This window comes from Crotalus tigris, unplaced genomic scaffold (assembly GCF_016545835.1).
Source record: "Crotalus tigris isolate CLP2741 ecotype Arizona unplaced genomic scaffold, ASM1654583v1 scf7180000019328.220996217465:2438092, whole genome shotgun sequence".
NCBI classification, from domain to species: domain Eukaryota; kingdom Metazoa; phylum Chordata; class Lepidosauria; order Squamata; family Viperidae; genus Crotalus; species Crotalus tigris.
Window position 1 is genome coordinate 1,368,901 of NW_024097488.1, and position 17,967 is coordinate 1,386,867.

Sequence of the window (17,967 nt, forward strand, 5' to 3'; positions counted from 1 at the left end):
GAGCTGCCAATACTGCCAAAACTTTTGTGAAGACCCTTGGAGCTGAAGAGAGACTGAAGGGAAGAGCCCTGTACTGGTAATGCCGGTGCGCGTAACAAAACCGAAGGAATCTGCGGTGTTCCAGGAGGATTGGGATGTGCAAGTAAGCCTCTGTCAGGTCTATGGAGGATAGGAAATCCCCTTTCCTGATGCTGGCCAGAATGGACCTTAGGGTCTGCATCTTGAACCTTTTGTGTTTTAAGAAATAATTTAGACCCTTTAGATCCAGTATCGCCCTCCAATCTCCCGAGACGTTGGGTACCACGAACAGAATGGAATAAAATCCCTGTCCTTCCTGTTCCTGTGGTACCTGTTCTATTGCCCTGATTTCTAACAAATGGGAGATGGCCTTGGCTACCAATTTTGCCTTGACTGGGTTTCTTGATATGGGATACCGCATGAAGTGGTCCGGAGGATTTGAGATGAATTCTAAAGCGAGACCCTGTTTTATGGTCTCCCTGACACAAGCGTCGGTGGTGGTAAGCTCCCAAATGTTGCTGAATAGCGCCAACCGACCGCCTATGGGAGAGTCCTCCCTGGCATCACTTAGACCATCTGTAAGGACGACCCCTGTGCCCCGAAAAAGGCGTTTGGACTGGTATTGGCCCCTGGCTCTAGTGTTCTGGTGGTCCTGTTGGCGATCCTGTCTAGGGGAAAAGGATCGTGAGCCTCTGGGCCATTCTCAGGACTGCCCGGGCTGAAAAGGCTGCCTCCACTCCCAGGAACCACTGGAACGGAATGTCTGTCTATAAAAATCCTGCAGAGGTCATCTATCCGACCTTTTGGAGGGGTGTGCCAGAATCTTGTGTTTATCTTTGCCCTCAATTATGTGCGGTTCAAGGATCAGACCAAATAAATGTGTGCCACTGTACATGGCCGTCGACAGACGCCAATTAGACTTTAAGTCAGTCCGCCACTGTTTTAGCCACAGCAATCTTCGAAAGGCAACTGTGGCTGCAATGGATTTAGCGGAGTACCTGGCTGAATGAAGTGAGGCGTCTGCTATGTATTCTGATGCTGCCACTAGCTTTCCCAGTGTGTGCGTACCTGGTCAGGGGGGACAAGTGCCTGAAGTTCGCGGAGCCACATGATTGAAGCCCTTGCAAAGAAGGAAGATGAAGTCGCAGCCTTAATCGCCCATGCCGAGGCCTGATGAGCTCGGCGAAGGGAGAACTCGAACTTCTTGTCCTCCGCCTTCATGGCCTCTGCCATATCCCCTGGAATAGCCAATGTGGAAAATGAAGAGGTTAGTGGAGTGTCCACAGATGGCACCTGTAAGAGGGAAGCAAAAGAGGAAGAAACATTGAAGAGCTTCCTTTCTGTGCTATTGGGGGCAGGAAAAGTGGCCAGGGACAAGGAATCTGTTTCTCCTCCACAACCTGTTCCGCGAACAGTGGATTAGATTCCTGGTTGGTGGAGGTGGAAGGTTTGTCATCCTGTGACGAGGAGAGGTTAGCCGTAGTAAAGGCTTTCAGAAGTAAAGACCTGAAAAGGGAAGGATCAAAAAGACCTGAGGTTTGCGCTTGTTCGGATGCTGCCTCCTCATCCTCTGACATGGGTATGTCGGCTATCTCTAGGTCCACTGACCCTTCCTCACCTAATTGTGAAGAGGTCTCAGAGACACCAGAACCGGGAACCGTGGCACGTCCCGTTTGAGAAGGAGACATGGATGATGGAATTGGTGGTTGTAAAAGCTTTGACTCCTAGAAGAAGACATAAATTGTGTAAATGCATGCTGCATGAATGCATTAAATTGATCTGACCACAGAGCCTGTTGGTCCTCTAAACTAACTCCAGCCTCAGTTGTGACCTGCGTGCCTTCACGAGCCTGTTGTGTGAATGAAGAAGAGGAGGAGCGGGGGGGGGACCAACCTGTTCAGTTTCCCCCTGAGGAGACTATGCCTTAGGGGCATCATGTGAAGGCTCATATGGAGGCTCAAACGGAGAACGGTCAAGAGCAATGGGGGGAACCACTTCAGCCTCGCTGGACATGAGCCTTTGACTTTGGAGAATTCCCTCTCCAGCGCTTGATGTCTCCTCGAGCCCTCTCGCTCGGCTGCTTGAGAAGTCTCCTTAGGTGCCAAGTGCTTTGTCTTGGCCTTTTTCTCCCCCCCCCCGCTTCCAAATCAGTTGATCTGCATTTTGCTTGTGTGGGGGGAACACCAGTGTCTTGTGATGCTTGGGGCGAGGAACTGTCTGCCATTGCAATCAGGATATTCCAAAGGATATACCCGTAAATGGGGGGAACCCAAACACGCAGATCTGATTGTCAGAGAGGGAAAACAACCCACAGTCTGAACAACAACAATGGCAAACAGCCAGACAGTTCACTAGAACTGCCTGTCTAGGCCTGTGGCACCGCGCCACAAACTAAATGGAAACAGGTGGATTCTAGATAAAATTTCCCCCACTCAGTATACAATGCTAGCAAATGGAATATAACCTGATCCTCAGGGAGTAGAGATGGACCAATAAACAATGCAATAAGGAGTCACCACGTGATTATTTGATCTTACTGATAGTATCCTGGAAATGCATTAATATGCTTCCCCCCGGTAAAGGCCTGACACAGCAGACCCAGGCAAAAGTAAAGCAGGCCCCAATGGACTGCTAGGAACACGAGGTCCTTACAAAATGGCATTAGCACCTGAAAACATTCAGTCAAAATGGCGGCCGCGCCCTGAGCACGCGGTCAAAATGGCAGCCGTGCCTTGCAGTCTCCTCTAACAATTGCAATAGCGCCAAAAAGGTCTACCAGACTGCCTGGAAGGGAAAGGCTCTAAGGGTTTATTCCTAAAATCCCTCCCTTTCGCCACAAATAACTTGCTGTTAGTTGTGCAGCCTCCGCTGCGATCCGGAAAACGTCTACTTCCAAAAGAACCTCGTGGCGTCGAAAGCAACTGAGAATGACTCTCTGTTAAGTGGAAGGGAGTCCCTCCGGTTACCCAAGCTCCGCGGAAATCCTTGTTCTCTGCAATTCAGCTGTTTGGCTGATCAGTGCTCCCACTGATAAGCTAGAACGGAGCCAAAAGCCCCAGTTGCAATCGGCCTAGAAATAGCTCACACAGGAGCCTGGTAGGCTCGTAGAGCTTTGAGGCCAGAACAATCCTCAAATAACTTTACCAATTTGGATCCAAATTTAGAAACAAACACCAAAATTTAGAGATCGTTGAATTCCAATGAATCCAATTAGTAATCAATCGAATTAAACAAATTACTTAATCAACCTAATCTGCCTGAGGAACCTGAAATTTTGCGTCCTGCTGAGCTAGACTGTCAAAAAACTGGAAAGACACACCCAGAGGGACGCTAAAATTTGACTTAGACTCTTCTGAGCAGGAAGGCTGAGATTACCCACCAGTGGATTCTACAGGCATCATGCTGGAGAATGTCTCTCCCTAATTGTTTCTATTTAATCTGGGCATACTCCACATACAGTCAGCTAAGGAGTGTTGGCTGGGGCCGGGCAGAAGAGAGTTTTTACTGCCATGGTAGCTGTCCTTTGGAACATCATTCCAGTGAGATTAGATTGGCTTCATCCCTGCTGGCCTTTGTAAGGCCTTGAAAATTTAGATTTCTGCTCAAGTCTGAGGCCCTGGGAGTGGTTTGGAGCAAATCTCTGGACTGTAGAAATGATAGATTAGATCAGCATGCAAGCTGGCTGAGGAATTCTGGAATTTGAAATCCAGACATCTTAAAGCTGCCGAAGTTGAGAAACACTGGGTTAGATCATGCCTACCTACTATGAGTTTTTACTTTTGTTTTATATTATGTATTTTTTGTTTTGTTCTACTGATGTCAACCATTGTGGGTAAACCAGACAAGAAAAAAATAGATGAGCTACTTTATTTTAAGGTATATTAACAGAATCTTGCAAGTTTGAAGATACAAATTTCCCACCATCCTTTCTAACTGCCTCACAGATCCTTCCTAAGTTTCACCTCCATTAACCCATTACTGGATCTTGCCTCTCATCTGATAGTTTCTTTGGCAGCATCTCTTCCCCTTTCTCCCCAAGGTCATCCATATGTTCCATTATATTTGTAAGCCACATAAAGTCACATAAAAATGAAATGGCAATGATATACACTAAATGAATGATCAGGCTTTTCTATCAGGCCCTTCCCAAGGGTGATTTGTGAATTGCTGATACGTTATAGGTTTTTAAATTTTATATTCTGGATTATTATTTTATGTGTTTTTATTGTTTATTATGCTTTTGACCATTTCTATATGCTCTTTAAAGTTATATGACTATTAGATAGCTTTATAAATCAAATTACTCGATAAAATATTCTAATATATTGCTTTTCATTTCCTATACTGGGCAGCTCTGGCATGATAAATTCCAGAAGCAATTTTAGAGTAGAATCTTATCTTTACTACCACTAGTATGAACAGTTAGCTGACTTACTCAGCTAATACAATTCTAAACCCTGTTCCCTAGGCTGGATAAGTTTGAAGGTTTTTTAAAAAAATAATTCCAATGTATAGCAATGAAGTTTGGGGGAAGGAAAGAGTTAGGTCTACTCTAAGACAAACAAAGAAATTTAACCTATATGGATTTCTGGGAAGAAAAATGAAGTAGCATTGATTTATTTTATTTTGGTTGTGTTCAAGGCCCTTCCTGATTCCTCAGAAAGATATTGAGAGTCTCAGTGTCTATTTGGATGAGCCTACCAAACAAATTCACCCTTGTTTCTCAGTCACTAAAACCAACCCCTATACATGTTGCTGTTATGTTTCTTCATAAATGTAAGTAGATATGCTTTGTCAGTTGTGCCTTAGGTGTTGTAATCTGATAGCTGGTAACATAAATCCTTGTGCAAATAATAAAGAGATGCACCTGTAAGAATCCTGTGAATTCTTGATTATCAGAAGCCAGCAGGGATTTGTCAAGTACTAATTTTAGCAGGAGAGCCAGTTTGGTGTAATGGAAAAAAACTAAGAGACCATGAGTTCTGCCTTAGGCATGAAGCTAACTGGGTGACCTGGGACTACTCTCAGCCCTACGGAAAAGAAAATGGCAAACCACTCTTGAAAATCTTGCCCTTCTTTTGTCTAGGCAATATCCAGAGGTTAATACGGACCCAAATTGCAACAATAATTTTATTTCTTTTTCTAATTACTTCTCTAATACATTATGCAAATACTATAGTCATAATATATCTTGATTTCAGCAAAGCATTTGAGAAAGTACCTCATAATATGCTAATCAGCAGCAATAGGCTGGAGTAAATAACAGTTAAACGCATACATAGCTGACTTGAAAATGGTAACCAAAGAAAGTTCAACAATAGTTCCTCATCAAATTGAACAAGTGTGGTGAACAATCAAAAGAACCAGTCCTGCGCTTTTTTAAATAATGTTTTGGATGAACAGGTAGACAGAATGCTTACCCACTTTGCAGATGCCAGCAAGATTGATTGGGATACATAATACCCTAGAAGACTAAAATAAAAGTGAAAACAATCCTGATAACTTGGAGAAATGGATTGAAAATAACAGTAAGAAATTTAACAGAGAAGTGCAGTTATTTAATTAGAAAACAATGAAAATCAAATGCAGATACATAAAACGGGATATTGAGACTGAAACTGGGGTTGGTAACAGTTTATGTGGTGGCATTCTTGTAGGAGGACAGCTGTGTTAGTCTACGGTGGGGAAAAATCTGGAGTCTTGTAGCACTTTTTCCAACCAACATATATTACTAGAAGGAAGGGCATGATTTTACCCTATTTAGGAGTCTCCTAAAATTACTGCAATGTATATAGTTATCTAAAGGTACAAAGATCTTCAGTTCCCAGTACTGTAAATAATTTCAACTGCACAGAATAACATCTGACTACCTAAGTCTGATCTCCAGTTGGATGATACCAATCATACTTTTAATAAAATATATTAGTTAAAAATATGCTACTAAATGTTGAAAAAAATTCTTGGAATAGTAATTAACTGAATACTCAATGAGAGGCTGTAATGTGATGTACCAAAGTGATTATAAGCCATATCATTTCCCGAGCATTCCACTCCATTCTTTGTCCAGCTCTGGTGACAATACTTAAAGAGTCAGAGAAACCAGAAAGATTCAGAGGAAGCAAGGCAAGTGATTAAGATACTTAAAAACTATTAGCAAAGAAAGCACCAAATAACAGAAGAAAAATTATAGACATAAGATTCTGACATGAAAGAATAGAAGGAAAGTGGGGTATTTTTTTTCCAAGTTATCCCATGTGTTGTTCATGGAAGTTTTAGGAGTCTCTTCCTCCCTCCCCCAATTGGTCCTGCCCCACTTAACCAGATATAGTTTATTTCTGCAGTGATTATCTAAAAAAAGAATTCAGATTACCCAAATAGCTATTTACCTTACTGTCCCATCAGAATAAAATACATTTTTCCATTCAGATTTTCCCACCATTAGAAAATGTGACAAATATTTCAAACTGTTTCTATAAAAGCAATTGGAAAGTATAAAAATAGAAATGTGATCATTTACAGAAATATTCAGTTATAGCAGACAGAGAGTGAGCAATAGTGAGAGTGTGCTTCCAGTTTATACTTAAGCTATAACTTTCAACATATTTTGTGGTTGACTACGCAGGCAGAAGGTTACAAGAAAGTACACAATCCCAACTTCTAATGTTAAGCATCTGAGGGTTATTTTACTTACAGTGCAAAATCACATGGTTCATTCACATATTTTTTAAAAAAGAATTTAAATAGAACTGGCTTTTGTACTTTTTTTCTTTATTCTTCTTCCACCTTCCTTAAGACTTCTTCACTTCTAATGTGCTATCATTAGATAGACACGCGAGGTTGTTGATGGTGCTCCCACAATTTTAATTCTAATTCCTATTTCTTCTAATCCAGCATTTGTTATGAAATATTCTACATATAAAAACCTTTCACCTCTGTATAAGGCAGTATTTAAAAGTCACCTCTAGATGAGATGGGCAGCATATAAATCTAATAAATAAATAAATGATAAATTGAACAAGATGCTAGATTTAAACAAAATAAAAAGGCCTCCTGCTGCTTTTCCTGGAGCTTTAGCACAGTAGCTGATAATTGAATGAAAGTGGATCAAAACTAAAGATACATGGGGGGGGAGAGAAAACCAGCAATTACAGGCAGTCCTCAACTTATGATTTATGGGTCATGGTCACATGACTGCATTTTGAGTGCTTGGCATCTGGCTTACCATTACAGCTATTTGCAGCATCCCATAATCATCCCCCCTTTTTTTTCACTATTTTGTCGATTTCCGGTATTTTTTTCTGGTTTCTGGGGAAAAACAGTCATTAGGTAAAATGAATTTGCTTAATGACCATGATGCTCATTAAGTAACTGTCACAAAAAAGTCATAAAATCAGAAGTTACTTCCAATATTCATCACAACAGGTATAAACCAATTTGATAACTCTTCATCCCCTCTAAGATGGTCAAAAGGTAAAGTCTGTTCAGGTAAAGTCTGTTCAGGGACAATGATTGGACAACCTCAAAAATGGAATAAATAAGGCACAAAAGATAAATACCCTTCAGTTCATAGTAACATTAGAAAGAAGAATAAGTCAACAAAACAAAAGTAAATGAAATATTGGAAGAATGGGTTCTGTTCTGCTGGAGTTCTAGACTAAAGCTAGCAGGTGCTGAACACATTCTTTAATTTCAAGAAATAAATTTTAATAAACTCAGACAATCAATAAATACATTTCCATGATGGAAGAAGCCAATGGGAAAATGTAAAGATATCTGAGAGTTCCTGAAGAGAGAAACAGTAGAAACAAAACTACAGATACTCTAATTGTCTTCAACCTCTTTTTTTTACAAAAAGATATTATGACAATAGTTGTTGGTCAACCATAGCATCCTAAGATAAATATTCTCAACTCAGATAATATTCAGTCAGTCAGAATTTAGATTTAGGGATGACAGAGAGACTACTGTTGCTGACAATTGTCAAGACTTGTCAAGACTTGGATAGAGATAGTATATTCTAATCCTTTTAGACTTCATACGATCCTATAATTCAATTAACCATGGTATCTTTCTAAGAGGGAATCAAGCTATTTTCCAAAGCACCTGAAGGCAGGACAAGAAGCAATGGGTGGAAACTAATCAAGGAGAGAAGCAACCTAGAACTAAGGAGAAACTTCCGGACAGTTAGAACAATTAACCAGTGGAACAACCTGCCTCCAGAAGTGGTGAATGCTCCAATACTGGAAGTTTTTAAGAAGAGACTGGACAGCCATTTGTCCGAAATGGGTGTAGGGTTTCCTGCCTGAGCAGGGGGTTGGACTAGATGACCTCCAAGGTCCCTTCCAACTTTATTATTATTATCGATCATCGCACAGTCAGCCAGATGTTCAGACTGGATTTGGCATTTTGTCTACCTATCGAGTCCTTACCCAGGACCTGGGATAGGCAGATGTGGATGTTTGATGGTATTACAGATATCGTCGCAGGATGGAAGCAGTTCCTAGTAAGGCCGCCTTTTGCAATTGACTAATAGCGAATTTGTCAATGCCAATGGTGTTCAAGTGGTGCTCCAGTTGTTTTGGATTGCCCAAGGAGCCTATGACTATTGGTACTACCCTTGCTTGCTTTTGCCACAGTCTTTCTATTTCTATTTGTAGGTCTTTGTATTTTGTTATCTTCTCCAGTTCTTTCTCTTCTATTCTGCTATCTCCAGGCACTGCCACGTCCACTATCCAGACTTTTTTGTCTTTCTTATCGACAATTGTTAAGTCTGGGGTGTTATGTTGCAGGTGCTTGTCTGTTTGAATTCTGAAGTCCCAGAGCAGTTTAATTTTATCATTTTCTATGACTTTCTCTATTTTATGATTCCACCAGTTTTTGCTTACAGGCAAATGATATTTTTTGCAGATCTTCCAATGCACCATTGTTGCTACTTTGTCATGCCGCTGCTTGTAATCAGTCTGTGCAATCTTCTTGCAACAGCTTACCAAGTGGTCCACTGTTTCTTCAGCTTCTTTGCATAGGCGGCACTTACTGTCTGTTGCTGTCTTCTCAATTTTGACTTTGTATGCATTTGTCCTTAAGGCTTGGTCTTGTGCAGCCAGAATTAGTCCCTCGGTCTCTTTCTTCAATTTTCCTGCTCTTAGCCATTGCCAGGTTTTATTGTTATCTGCTTTCCCAGCTATTTTTTTCATGTATTGGCCATGTAGTGCTTTGTCTTCCCATGCCTCTATTCTGTTCTTCATTTGGTCTTTCTTGTAGGCCAGTTTGGTCTCTCCAGTAGTTAGTAAGCCTTCCTGATATACTAATTTCAGTGCATCTTCATCATTGTTCTTCAGATATTCTTCCAAAGCCATTTTTTCTTCTTCAACCATCTGATGTACTTGTAGCATTCCACGCCCACCTATTTGCCTTGGTAGATAAAGTCTATCAATGTCACTGCGTGGATGAAGGGCATGATTCATTGTCATTATTTTTCTGGTCTGCCTATCCATTGCTTTTAGTTCTGCTTGAGTCCAGTCCACTATTCCAGCTGTGTACCTAATGACTGGGATTGCCCAGGTGTTGATTGCCTTTATGGTATTTCCTCCATTGAGTTTGGACTTTAAGATCTTCTTCACTCTCTTGATGTATTCACCTCTAATCTTTTTCTTGACTTCAGTGTGCTTGATGTTGTCAGCTTGAAGGATACCCAAGTATTTGTAGTACTCTTCCTCATCCAGACTCTTAATGTTATTTTCGTGGGGCATCTTGATTCCTTCAGTTTTCACTATTTTTCCTTGTTTGATAGTAAGTGTGGCACATTTGTCCAAGCCAAACTCCATTACAATATCTTGGCTATATATACGGACAGTGTTGAGCAGCGATTCTATTTCAGATGATGTTTTTCCATACAGCTTCAGATCATCCATGTAAAGGAGGTGGGATAGTCTAGCAGATGTTTTTGATGTTTGATAGCCATGTCCTGAGTTATTCAGTATTGTTGACAGAGGAAACAGTGCAATAACAAATAGTAATGGTGATAATGAATCTCCTTGAAATATTCCTCTCTTGATATTATTATTATTATTATTATTATTATTATTATTATTATTATTATTATTATTATTATTATTATTACTATCTATCTGTAAGAGTTAGAGAATGGACTAACAGTTTTACAGTGGTTCCACTATCTTTAAAAAGATCAACCAGGCAATTACCTCCAGAAGGGTATGAAACGAATGGTTCCCCTAGTCCTATTATTTGACATCTACAAGAAGCTTTTTTAAAAAGTATTTGAAATGTTAATGTTTTTTTTGGACAAAACACTCTTTAAACCTAAAAGAAAAACACTTGTAAGTATTGTTTTTCTGTGCTCCATCTGCTCATTTGTCTAGCCTCATATTTGAAATGGGATTGGCCTCCACGTGTTGCTTTCAGGAACTTATTGAGAATGTAATTATTCTAAATGGGCTTTGATGATCCAAGATCCTTAGGAAAGTTGTAATTGTGCTTTTCATGATTTTATAGTTATTTATTTTAATCTGTACTATGTAAGTTTTATTTTTTCCTTTTGTCAGTGTGAAGAATTGAGAATTCAACATTAAACACTAAAATACATGTTTAAGCCATTTTAGCCTTTTGGCTAAGATCAAGTAATGTCCATAGAGTAGTCCTCAACTTACAACCACAATTGAACCCCAAATTTCTGTTGCCAGGTGAGACATTTACTCCATTTTACAACCTTGCTTGCCACATTTGTTAAGTGAATCACTACAGTTGTTAATAGAATTGTTGTAAAGTGAATCTGGCTTCCCTACTGACTTTGTCAGAAGGTCACAAAAGGTGATCACATGACCCCAGGCGCTGTAAGCATCATAAATATGAGTCAGTTGACAAGCATCTGAATTCTGATCCCATAAGATGGGGATACCACAATGGTCAGTAAGTGTGAAAAATGGTCATAAGTCATTCTTTTCAGTGCCATTGTAACTTTGAACGGTCACTAAACAAACTGTTGTAAGTTGAGGGCTACCTGTATATAATAGCTCAACTGCCTCTTCCATATTCAGATTTTTTTTGCTGGAATTTTAATTTTCTGCAGACCTAAGCCATATCAAAATCCCTTTTGAATTCATATCTGGTTTCTCCACACATACAAATTTGCTCCTGTTTTTGAAAGACATCTTGTTGATAGGAAGAATTTTTTATACGTGTTCTTTCTTTTCAATATCCTGTTGAGCTGTTAAGAATAAAAGGATACATATAAGTGGAAAGAAGGGCTGGCACCAAGAACAAGTACATGCAATGTCGGGTAATTTAATACTCAAGATGAGGTAAAGTTGGTTTAAGATACTAAGAATAATGAAAAAGGCTTCTCCAGATAGTTTTAAAATAAAAGGAAAAGAATCAATACATTAGCTTCTTCTTTTGGTTCAGTCATTTCCAGTAGGTAGCAATGTGTTCCACTAGGCAACTATCAAAGTAGAATTAAATCTTTAGATTAACAAAAGCATGATCAGGGAATACCTATTTATTCTGTATTTAAATTCTCAGACCCAGATGAACTGAATCCTCGGTTACTGAAGAAACTTGGTGATGATCTGGCAGAAGTTTTATGTACTAACTTAAAGTTCATAAGAACGCAATCTGTAAACCATTCCCTGAGATACTGTGATAATTACCAGAAGTCAGCAAGAATTTCTCAAAACAAAACTTGCCTGATTAACCTTATCTCATTAATTAATCAGGTATTAACCCAGGTGTTTGTGGAAATGTAGATATAATATATCTTTATTTCAGGAAATCATGTGACAAAACACTCCATGATATTCTTGTAAGCAAAGTGGTTAAATAAGGGTGAGAAGGCAAAAAGCTGAACTAAAATACAAAATAGTTTTGATGTGTTAGTTAGAGAACTAGTCTGAAAATAATGGAATTTAGCAGACACAAAAGCAAGATTTTCTCTGTTTATATCAATCATATTGATCAATCCTAAACTAGTCAAAGATATAAGCACAATGTTATCACATAACACAATATAACTGACCACACAAAGCCTATAAAAATGTGGAGACCTACATCACACAATATATTTTTATTTTTTTCACTAAATCTGTAAACTTATCAAAGGTACCCTAAACAATTCCTCATTTCAGGACTCACAATAGAAACAGTAATTCAATGGCTAGAAAGTATAGTCCTCCCACTAAGTCAACTCAAAATATGAATCTGCTACATAGATTCTACATAGAAAAAGGACTATTAAAAAACATGTAGAACCAAATTCTTAAAAAACAACAAACTCTCTTTTCTAAAAAATTCTTGTCAGCAGAAAGAGCAATATACCATGCTACAAATCCAAGTCCACTGGAAAGCAACTCACACATCAAATTCTCAACTCACGTTATAGTTGCTAGAGCACACAAAAAGTAGCTACATAAATATCCAGACAAGCTACAATGCGCTTGAACTACTGTAAACAGAAATAAACAACCTTTACAATATGATGATGATGATGGTGGTGGTGGTGGTGGTGGTGTTGGTAGGGACCTTGGTGATCTTCTAGTCCAACCCCCTGCTCAGGCAGGAAACCCTATACCATTTCAGACAAATGGTTGTCTTCTCTCTTCTTAAAAACTTTCAGTGTTGAAGCATTCACAACTTCTGGAGGCAGGTTATTCCACTGATTAATTCTTCTAACTGTCAGGAAATTTCTCCTTCGTTCTAGGTTGCTTTTATCTTTGATTAGTTTCCATCCATTGCTTCTTGTCCTGCCTTCAGGTGCTTTGGAGAATAGCTTGACTCCCTCTTCTTTGGAACACTGCTATCATGTTACCCCTCGTCCTTCTCTTCATTAAACTAAACATACCCAATTCCAGTAACCTTTCTTTATATGTTTTAGCCTCCAGTCCCCTAATCATCTTTGTTGCTCTTCTCTGTACTCTTTCTAGAATCTCAACATCTTTTTAAAATTGTGGTGACCAAAACTGGCTGCAGTATTCCAAGTGTGGCCCTACCAAGGCATTGTAAAGTGGTATTAACACTTCATGTAATCTTGATTCTATCCCTCTGTTAATGCAGCCTAGCACTGTGTTGGCTTTTTAATAATAATAATAATAATATTAATGATGATGATGATGATGTTGGAAGGGACCTTGGAGGTCATCTAGTTCAACCCCCTGCTCAGGCAGAAACCCTATACCATTTCAGAGAAATGGCTGTCCAGTCTCTTCTTAAAAATTTCCAGTGTTGGAGCATTCACTGCTTCTGGAGGCAGGTTGTTCCACTGGTTAATTGTTCTAACTGTCAGGAAGTTTTTCCTTAGTTCTAGGTTGCTTTTTGGCAGCTGCAGCATACTGCTGGCTCATATTTAAGTGATTGTCCGCCAGGACTCTGAGATCCCTCTCACAATTACTACTATTGAACAAGGTACCACCTATACTATATCTGTGCATTTGGTTTTTCTTGCCTAAATGTAGAACCTTACTTTTTTCACCACTGAAGTTCATTTTGTTAGATAGCGCCCAATGTTCAAGTCTGTCAATATCCTTCTGTATCTTAAGACTATCTCCTGGAGTATTGGCTATTCCTGCCAGCTTGGTGTTATCTGCAAATTTGATGAGTTCCCCATCTATCCCCTCATCCAAATCACTGAAGATGTTAAAAGAGCACTGGGCCCAGAACAGAGTCCTGTGGCACCCCACTACCCACCACCCTCCATGCTGATGCAGTTCCATTGAGGACCACATGCTGAGTATGGCCGGTCAGCCAGCTATGAATCCATCTGGTGGTGATGCTATCTAACCCACATTTGCAGCAGATACTTGTGCAATTTCATCAAAAAGTGCACATCAACGTGCTTCCTCCAGGTCTTTGGAGAAGATGATTGATGCCCCTTTCTTTCTTCTGATTCCCTTCTGAGTTTATTTATTTTGCCATCATTGTTGTTCTGAAGAAATATTGTCAAAAAGACACAACATGATTTCACTGATCTCCCTGCTCATAGACAACCTTAGGCATTAACTGCATCTGGAAATAGAACAGGCCATATTGAAAAATGTAAGAGAATTCTTAGAAACTTGGCACTCCTACCAGCAGTGGTCCATAGACATGGAATTTTATCAAAACACCCTTAAAAAAAAACTATGAAACAATATAGTCAAGGACCTAATTTTAACACATCGATTCAACACACAGCAACAGTCCTCTCATCACATAGTAATCAAGCAACACATAGATAAATGATGAGCTATCTCCTGAAACAAGCAAGTAACCAAGAACTAGCTAAAATTCAGCAATCACAGGAAAACAAGACCATCCCTATGAGTCGTCCTATCATGCAGTTTTTAACACCACAATCACATTAATGCACAGATAATATAGAACCATCACTAATCAGTCAAGTAAATAATTCACTACCAAAGAGGCATCAGTCATTTTCAAAACAATCCAAGCATGTGCAAACAGGCAAAATAAAAGGATAGATAACCCCTGTCAACTAACAAACCTCATCTTCCAAAATTTCAAATCTTCACTGATGACATTATGCAGTATGGTAATGAAACATTTTCAACCTAAAATTTAAGTTCAGTTTTTATTATTCCTTCCCATCCAAACAAGAAAGCAAGAGAACAGATGCTAAAGAATACATCAGATATATCACAGCTAGTGTGTCCGTACTGCTGTTGGTTGGCAACTTACAATATGGCAGGCATTGTTTTAATTCAACTCCTTGAACAGCAATGAGTACAGAAGAGGAGGAGCCAATAAAAATGTGTGCAAACCTATAAAATTTAGTTTTTATTTGTATGCTTGGTCTTAGATTTGGATTCCACATAATCTTCAGAAGCCAATAAATGAGAATATTTGTAGTTCAAGATTGAAATGAGGGGTCCTTGGTGTTCTCTGAGGTAGTTTGGGTAATGAAACATCTGCAAGAAAGCAACCAAGCTCAGAGAATACCAAGGACCCCTCAATCTTCAGAAGCTCAAGGACACAGACGTAGCATTTTCTCCTCCCATTTTTCCTCAGAAAAACAAATGTGTAAAATAGGATAATCTGAGAGTGACTGGTGCCAAAATCACTACATGAGTTTCCACAACTAAAGATGGACGTGATCCTGGGTCACCCTGATACCAGTCCAAACAATCTTAAATACTACACACTGTCTCTCTAATGAAAAAGAGCTTTATTTATAAGTGTGTTTTCTGTTAAGGGCAATAGTGAAGTAAAACTGGCAAATTCTTTTTCTAAAAATTCTACTATACAGGATATTGACATTGATTGATTAAATACTATCAAGTCATTGTCAACTCTTGGTGACCACTTAGATTTTCTGTACGATGGTTAGTCCCTAACCTTGTCCTTCAGATTTCCCAGTGGTGCCTCAATAGCCAGTGTAACTGAGTAACTTTTGCCAGTAACTTTCCTGCTGGTCATTCTCTTTCAAATTTTCCAGTATTAAGTGTTGTTTCCAGAAAGCTAAGTCCTTTCATAATAGGTCTCATTACAGTAATTTGAACCTGATCATTTATGCTTTGAGTGAGAATTCCTGGTTGATTTGTTTAATGATCCATTTGTGTGTTTTCCTGGCTATCCAAGAAGGTATTCTTAAGAGTCTTCTCCAATATCAAAGTTCAAAAAGTCAACACTCTTTCTAGCCTGCTTCTCCATAGTCCAACTTTGGCTTCCTAGTGTGTCACAAGGAATACCATAGCTTGTATTATTCTGATCTTTGACAGAAGGAGCAATGACAGAAGATAATCCCCAACAGTGAAAACAAATAAAGTATATGGCATTCTACTTACAGGAAATGTCTTGAATTTCAAGAATAAATTATCACAATTGATTCCTATAAGCTATTCATAAGAAATTTTCTTAAACCCTGGGAATAATATAAGCCAAACATTTTCATCCTTCCGAGAATATATAAAGACTTGCAATTTTCCCATCCTAGTTTGGTTTATCTATATTTTCCTATAAATAAAGATTACACATAGAACATAAATTTCTTAACCTTTACTGGTGCTAACATGTACATATTGGGCTTTGCTTGCTTGGTAGTTCTTGTCAGCAATAAACAATAAAAAGTAATTTGAGACAAAGTGTATTGGGTCATGAGCACAGATAAAGAAGGGAGATGGGAGCTTCCTCATATTTCCCAAGAGACAGGTATCTTTTCTTTATACTGAAATGTTTTATTTTGGAAACAAATGTATCTATTTCTGTCATTTCCTCTAGATTTGTACTATTTAGACTTGTAATCTTATAGTATATTAGATAAGCATGACTGACTGCAGTGTCTGAGAATGAGTGTTGGAGCCTCCAAAGCATTCTTAACCTAAGTATGAAGCTTTCAGAAGTAAAATATGCACTGCTACAAAACACATGTCTCAATGAATAATATTTGGGGATTATAGATGTTTTGCTCACAGCATTCCTTCTTTAATCCATACTCAGCACTTTCTATGGAGAACATGTTTCTGAGTTTAAATTCAAGAGATTATTTGAAGAATCTAAGAACTCAAAAACATTGAAATAGGCATTAGAAAATAACATATTACAGTTACTAATAATAACAATGGAATAAGCCTAAAATCTGGACATTTTTGAATTCTTCTAGAATTTCCCTATGCCTCAGGCACTTTTTTGGTATACTAAAATATCTGCTTATTTTCCGTTTCTATTAATATTAGACATGATTAGCACCCCGCTTTTATGTCATCACTAGCCTTGTTTTAAATGACTATGAAAAAGAATATACTATAATTACATCTCTAATAATCAGAAGGATTTAAGTTTATAAATTCTCTCACTTGAATTTATTTTAAATTGGCACCTTGTTACTGTTCAATCATTCAATCACTCTCAAATCTCCATCACCTGACTGATAACAGTTTGCTTGAATTGTCTGTCAGCGGCTTTAAGTTTTTGCAGTCATTTCTTCTTGGTCTTATAGAACATAAATGGATAGAAGGTCCAAATAGATGAGCCTGCTTTTTTTGACTCAAATTTCTGAGTTAGAACTAATAAATCTGCAGGAAACCTGGCTCCTGGTACAGATTAACTTATGTGGACACATCACCCACTTTTTACAGCTACAGTAGGAGCAGTGAGAGGCTAAGCACATTTTATTGCAAATAGGACTGCCCCTATCTAGCGTGGGACTACCGTCTCTAAATCAATTTGGCAGACTGTAAGTTTATAATTATCAACTATTTTTATTGAGGTTGGCTATAATAAAAGAACCTTTAGTCCAGTGAATTAGGGAAAAAATTGTCACTTTCAGATGTTCTCACCATTCTGGACTGAAAAAATGGTTTAACCTCTTTTGCCTAGGCAACAGCACTGTATACCTCCATCGAAGTAATCTTTTTTACTCTCTACAGCACTGTATTAAAGTTTTTCTAATAGTCCTTGTCCTACATCACATTGCCAAAGCAATAATGGCTTTTTGCTAGAGGTAGTAGGTGCATCCGGACAGTTGTAAATCTATTTAAAGCTAAAGCCCTCCTTTGCAGATGCTTTACAATTCACAGATATGCATTATAACCCTTAAACCATACAAATGTTCAATCCAAATTTTCGTATGTTCTCTTTTAGGTCTCATGGCAGATTGATCAGGAGACAATTGATGATTCTTACTTGTGAGTTTATTTACTTTCATTTCTGCTATAGACTACAGAATTTTTGTCTGCCCACCTTGTCATCTTGCTCACAGCAATACTGGAGGGCAGATAGTGGGAAATTATTTTTGTAGCGTCTTGTAATTCAAGTGAGACTGGAATCCTTGTCTACATTTTCTTCCATTGTTTCTTCTATGATAAAATAAGTCTTTTCTATGATAAAACCCTAACACTCCCCGTTAATGAAATTCAATTTTTCCTTGAGGTAAAAGTTGAATGCCTCCTCTTCAGGATCTGAATTCAACTCTTAAGAATAAAGTGGTACCAAGATACTGTTGGT

The 17,967-nt window shown here is 38.6% G+C and overlaps 1 protein-coding gene across 9 annotated transcripts in view; it reads right to left on the bottom strand.

Annotated features, from left to right (window-relative positions):
• The window catches only part of CNNM2 (cyclin and CBS domain divalent metal cation transport mediator 2), a 121,861-nt gene that overhangs the window by 48,835 nt on the left and 55,059 nt on the right, over positions 1 to 17,967 (bottom strand). Inside the window, exons 2-3 of one of the 9 annotated variants that reach the window (XM_039361735.1) lie at positions 1,637 to 1,742; positions 1,156 to 1,256 (exon numbers count right to left, since the gene is read on the bottom strand). The exons of 7 other annotated variants lie outside the window; for them this stretch is intronic. In XM_039361735.1, coding sequence (XP_039217669.1) covers positions 1,654 to 1,742 — 89 coding nt within the window. In that variant the 3' untranslated portion in view covers positions 1,156 to 1,256; positions 1,637 to 1,653. Of the gene's footprint in view, positions 1 to 1,086; positions 1,257 to 1,636; positions 1,743 to 17,967 lie in introns of those variants that run through there. One more of the 9 variants, XM_039361733.1, reaches the window with a different exon arrangement.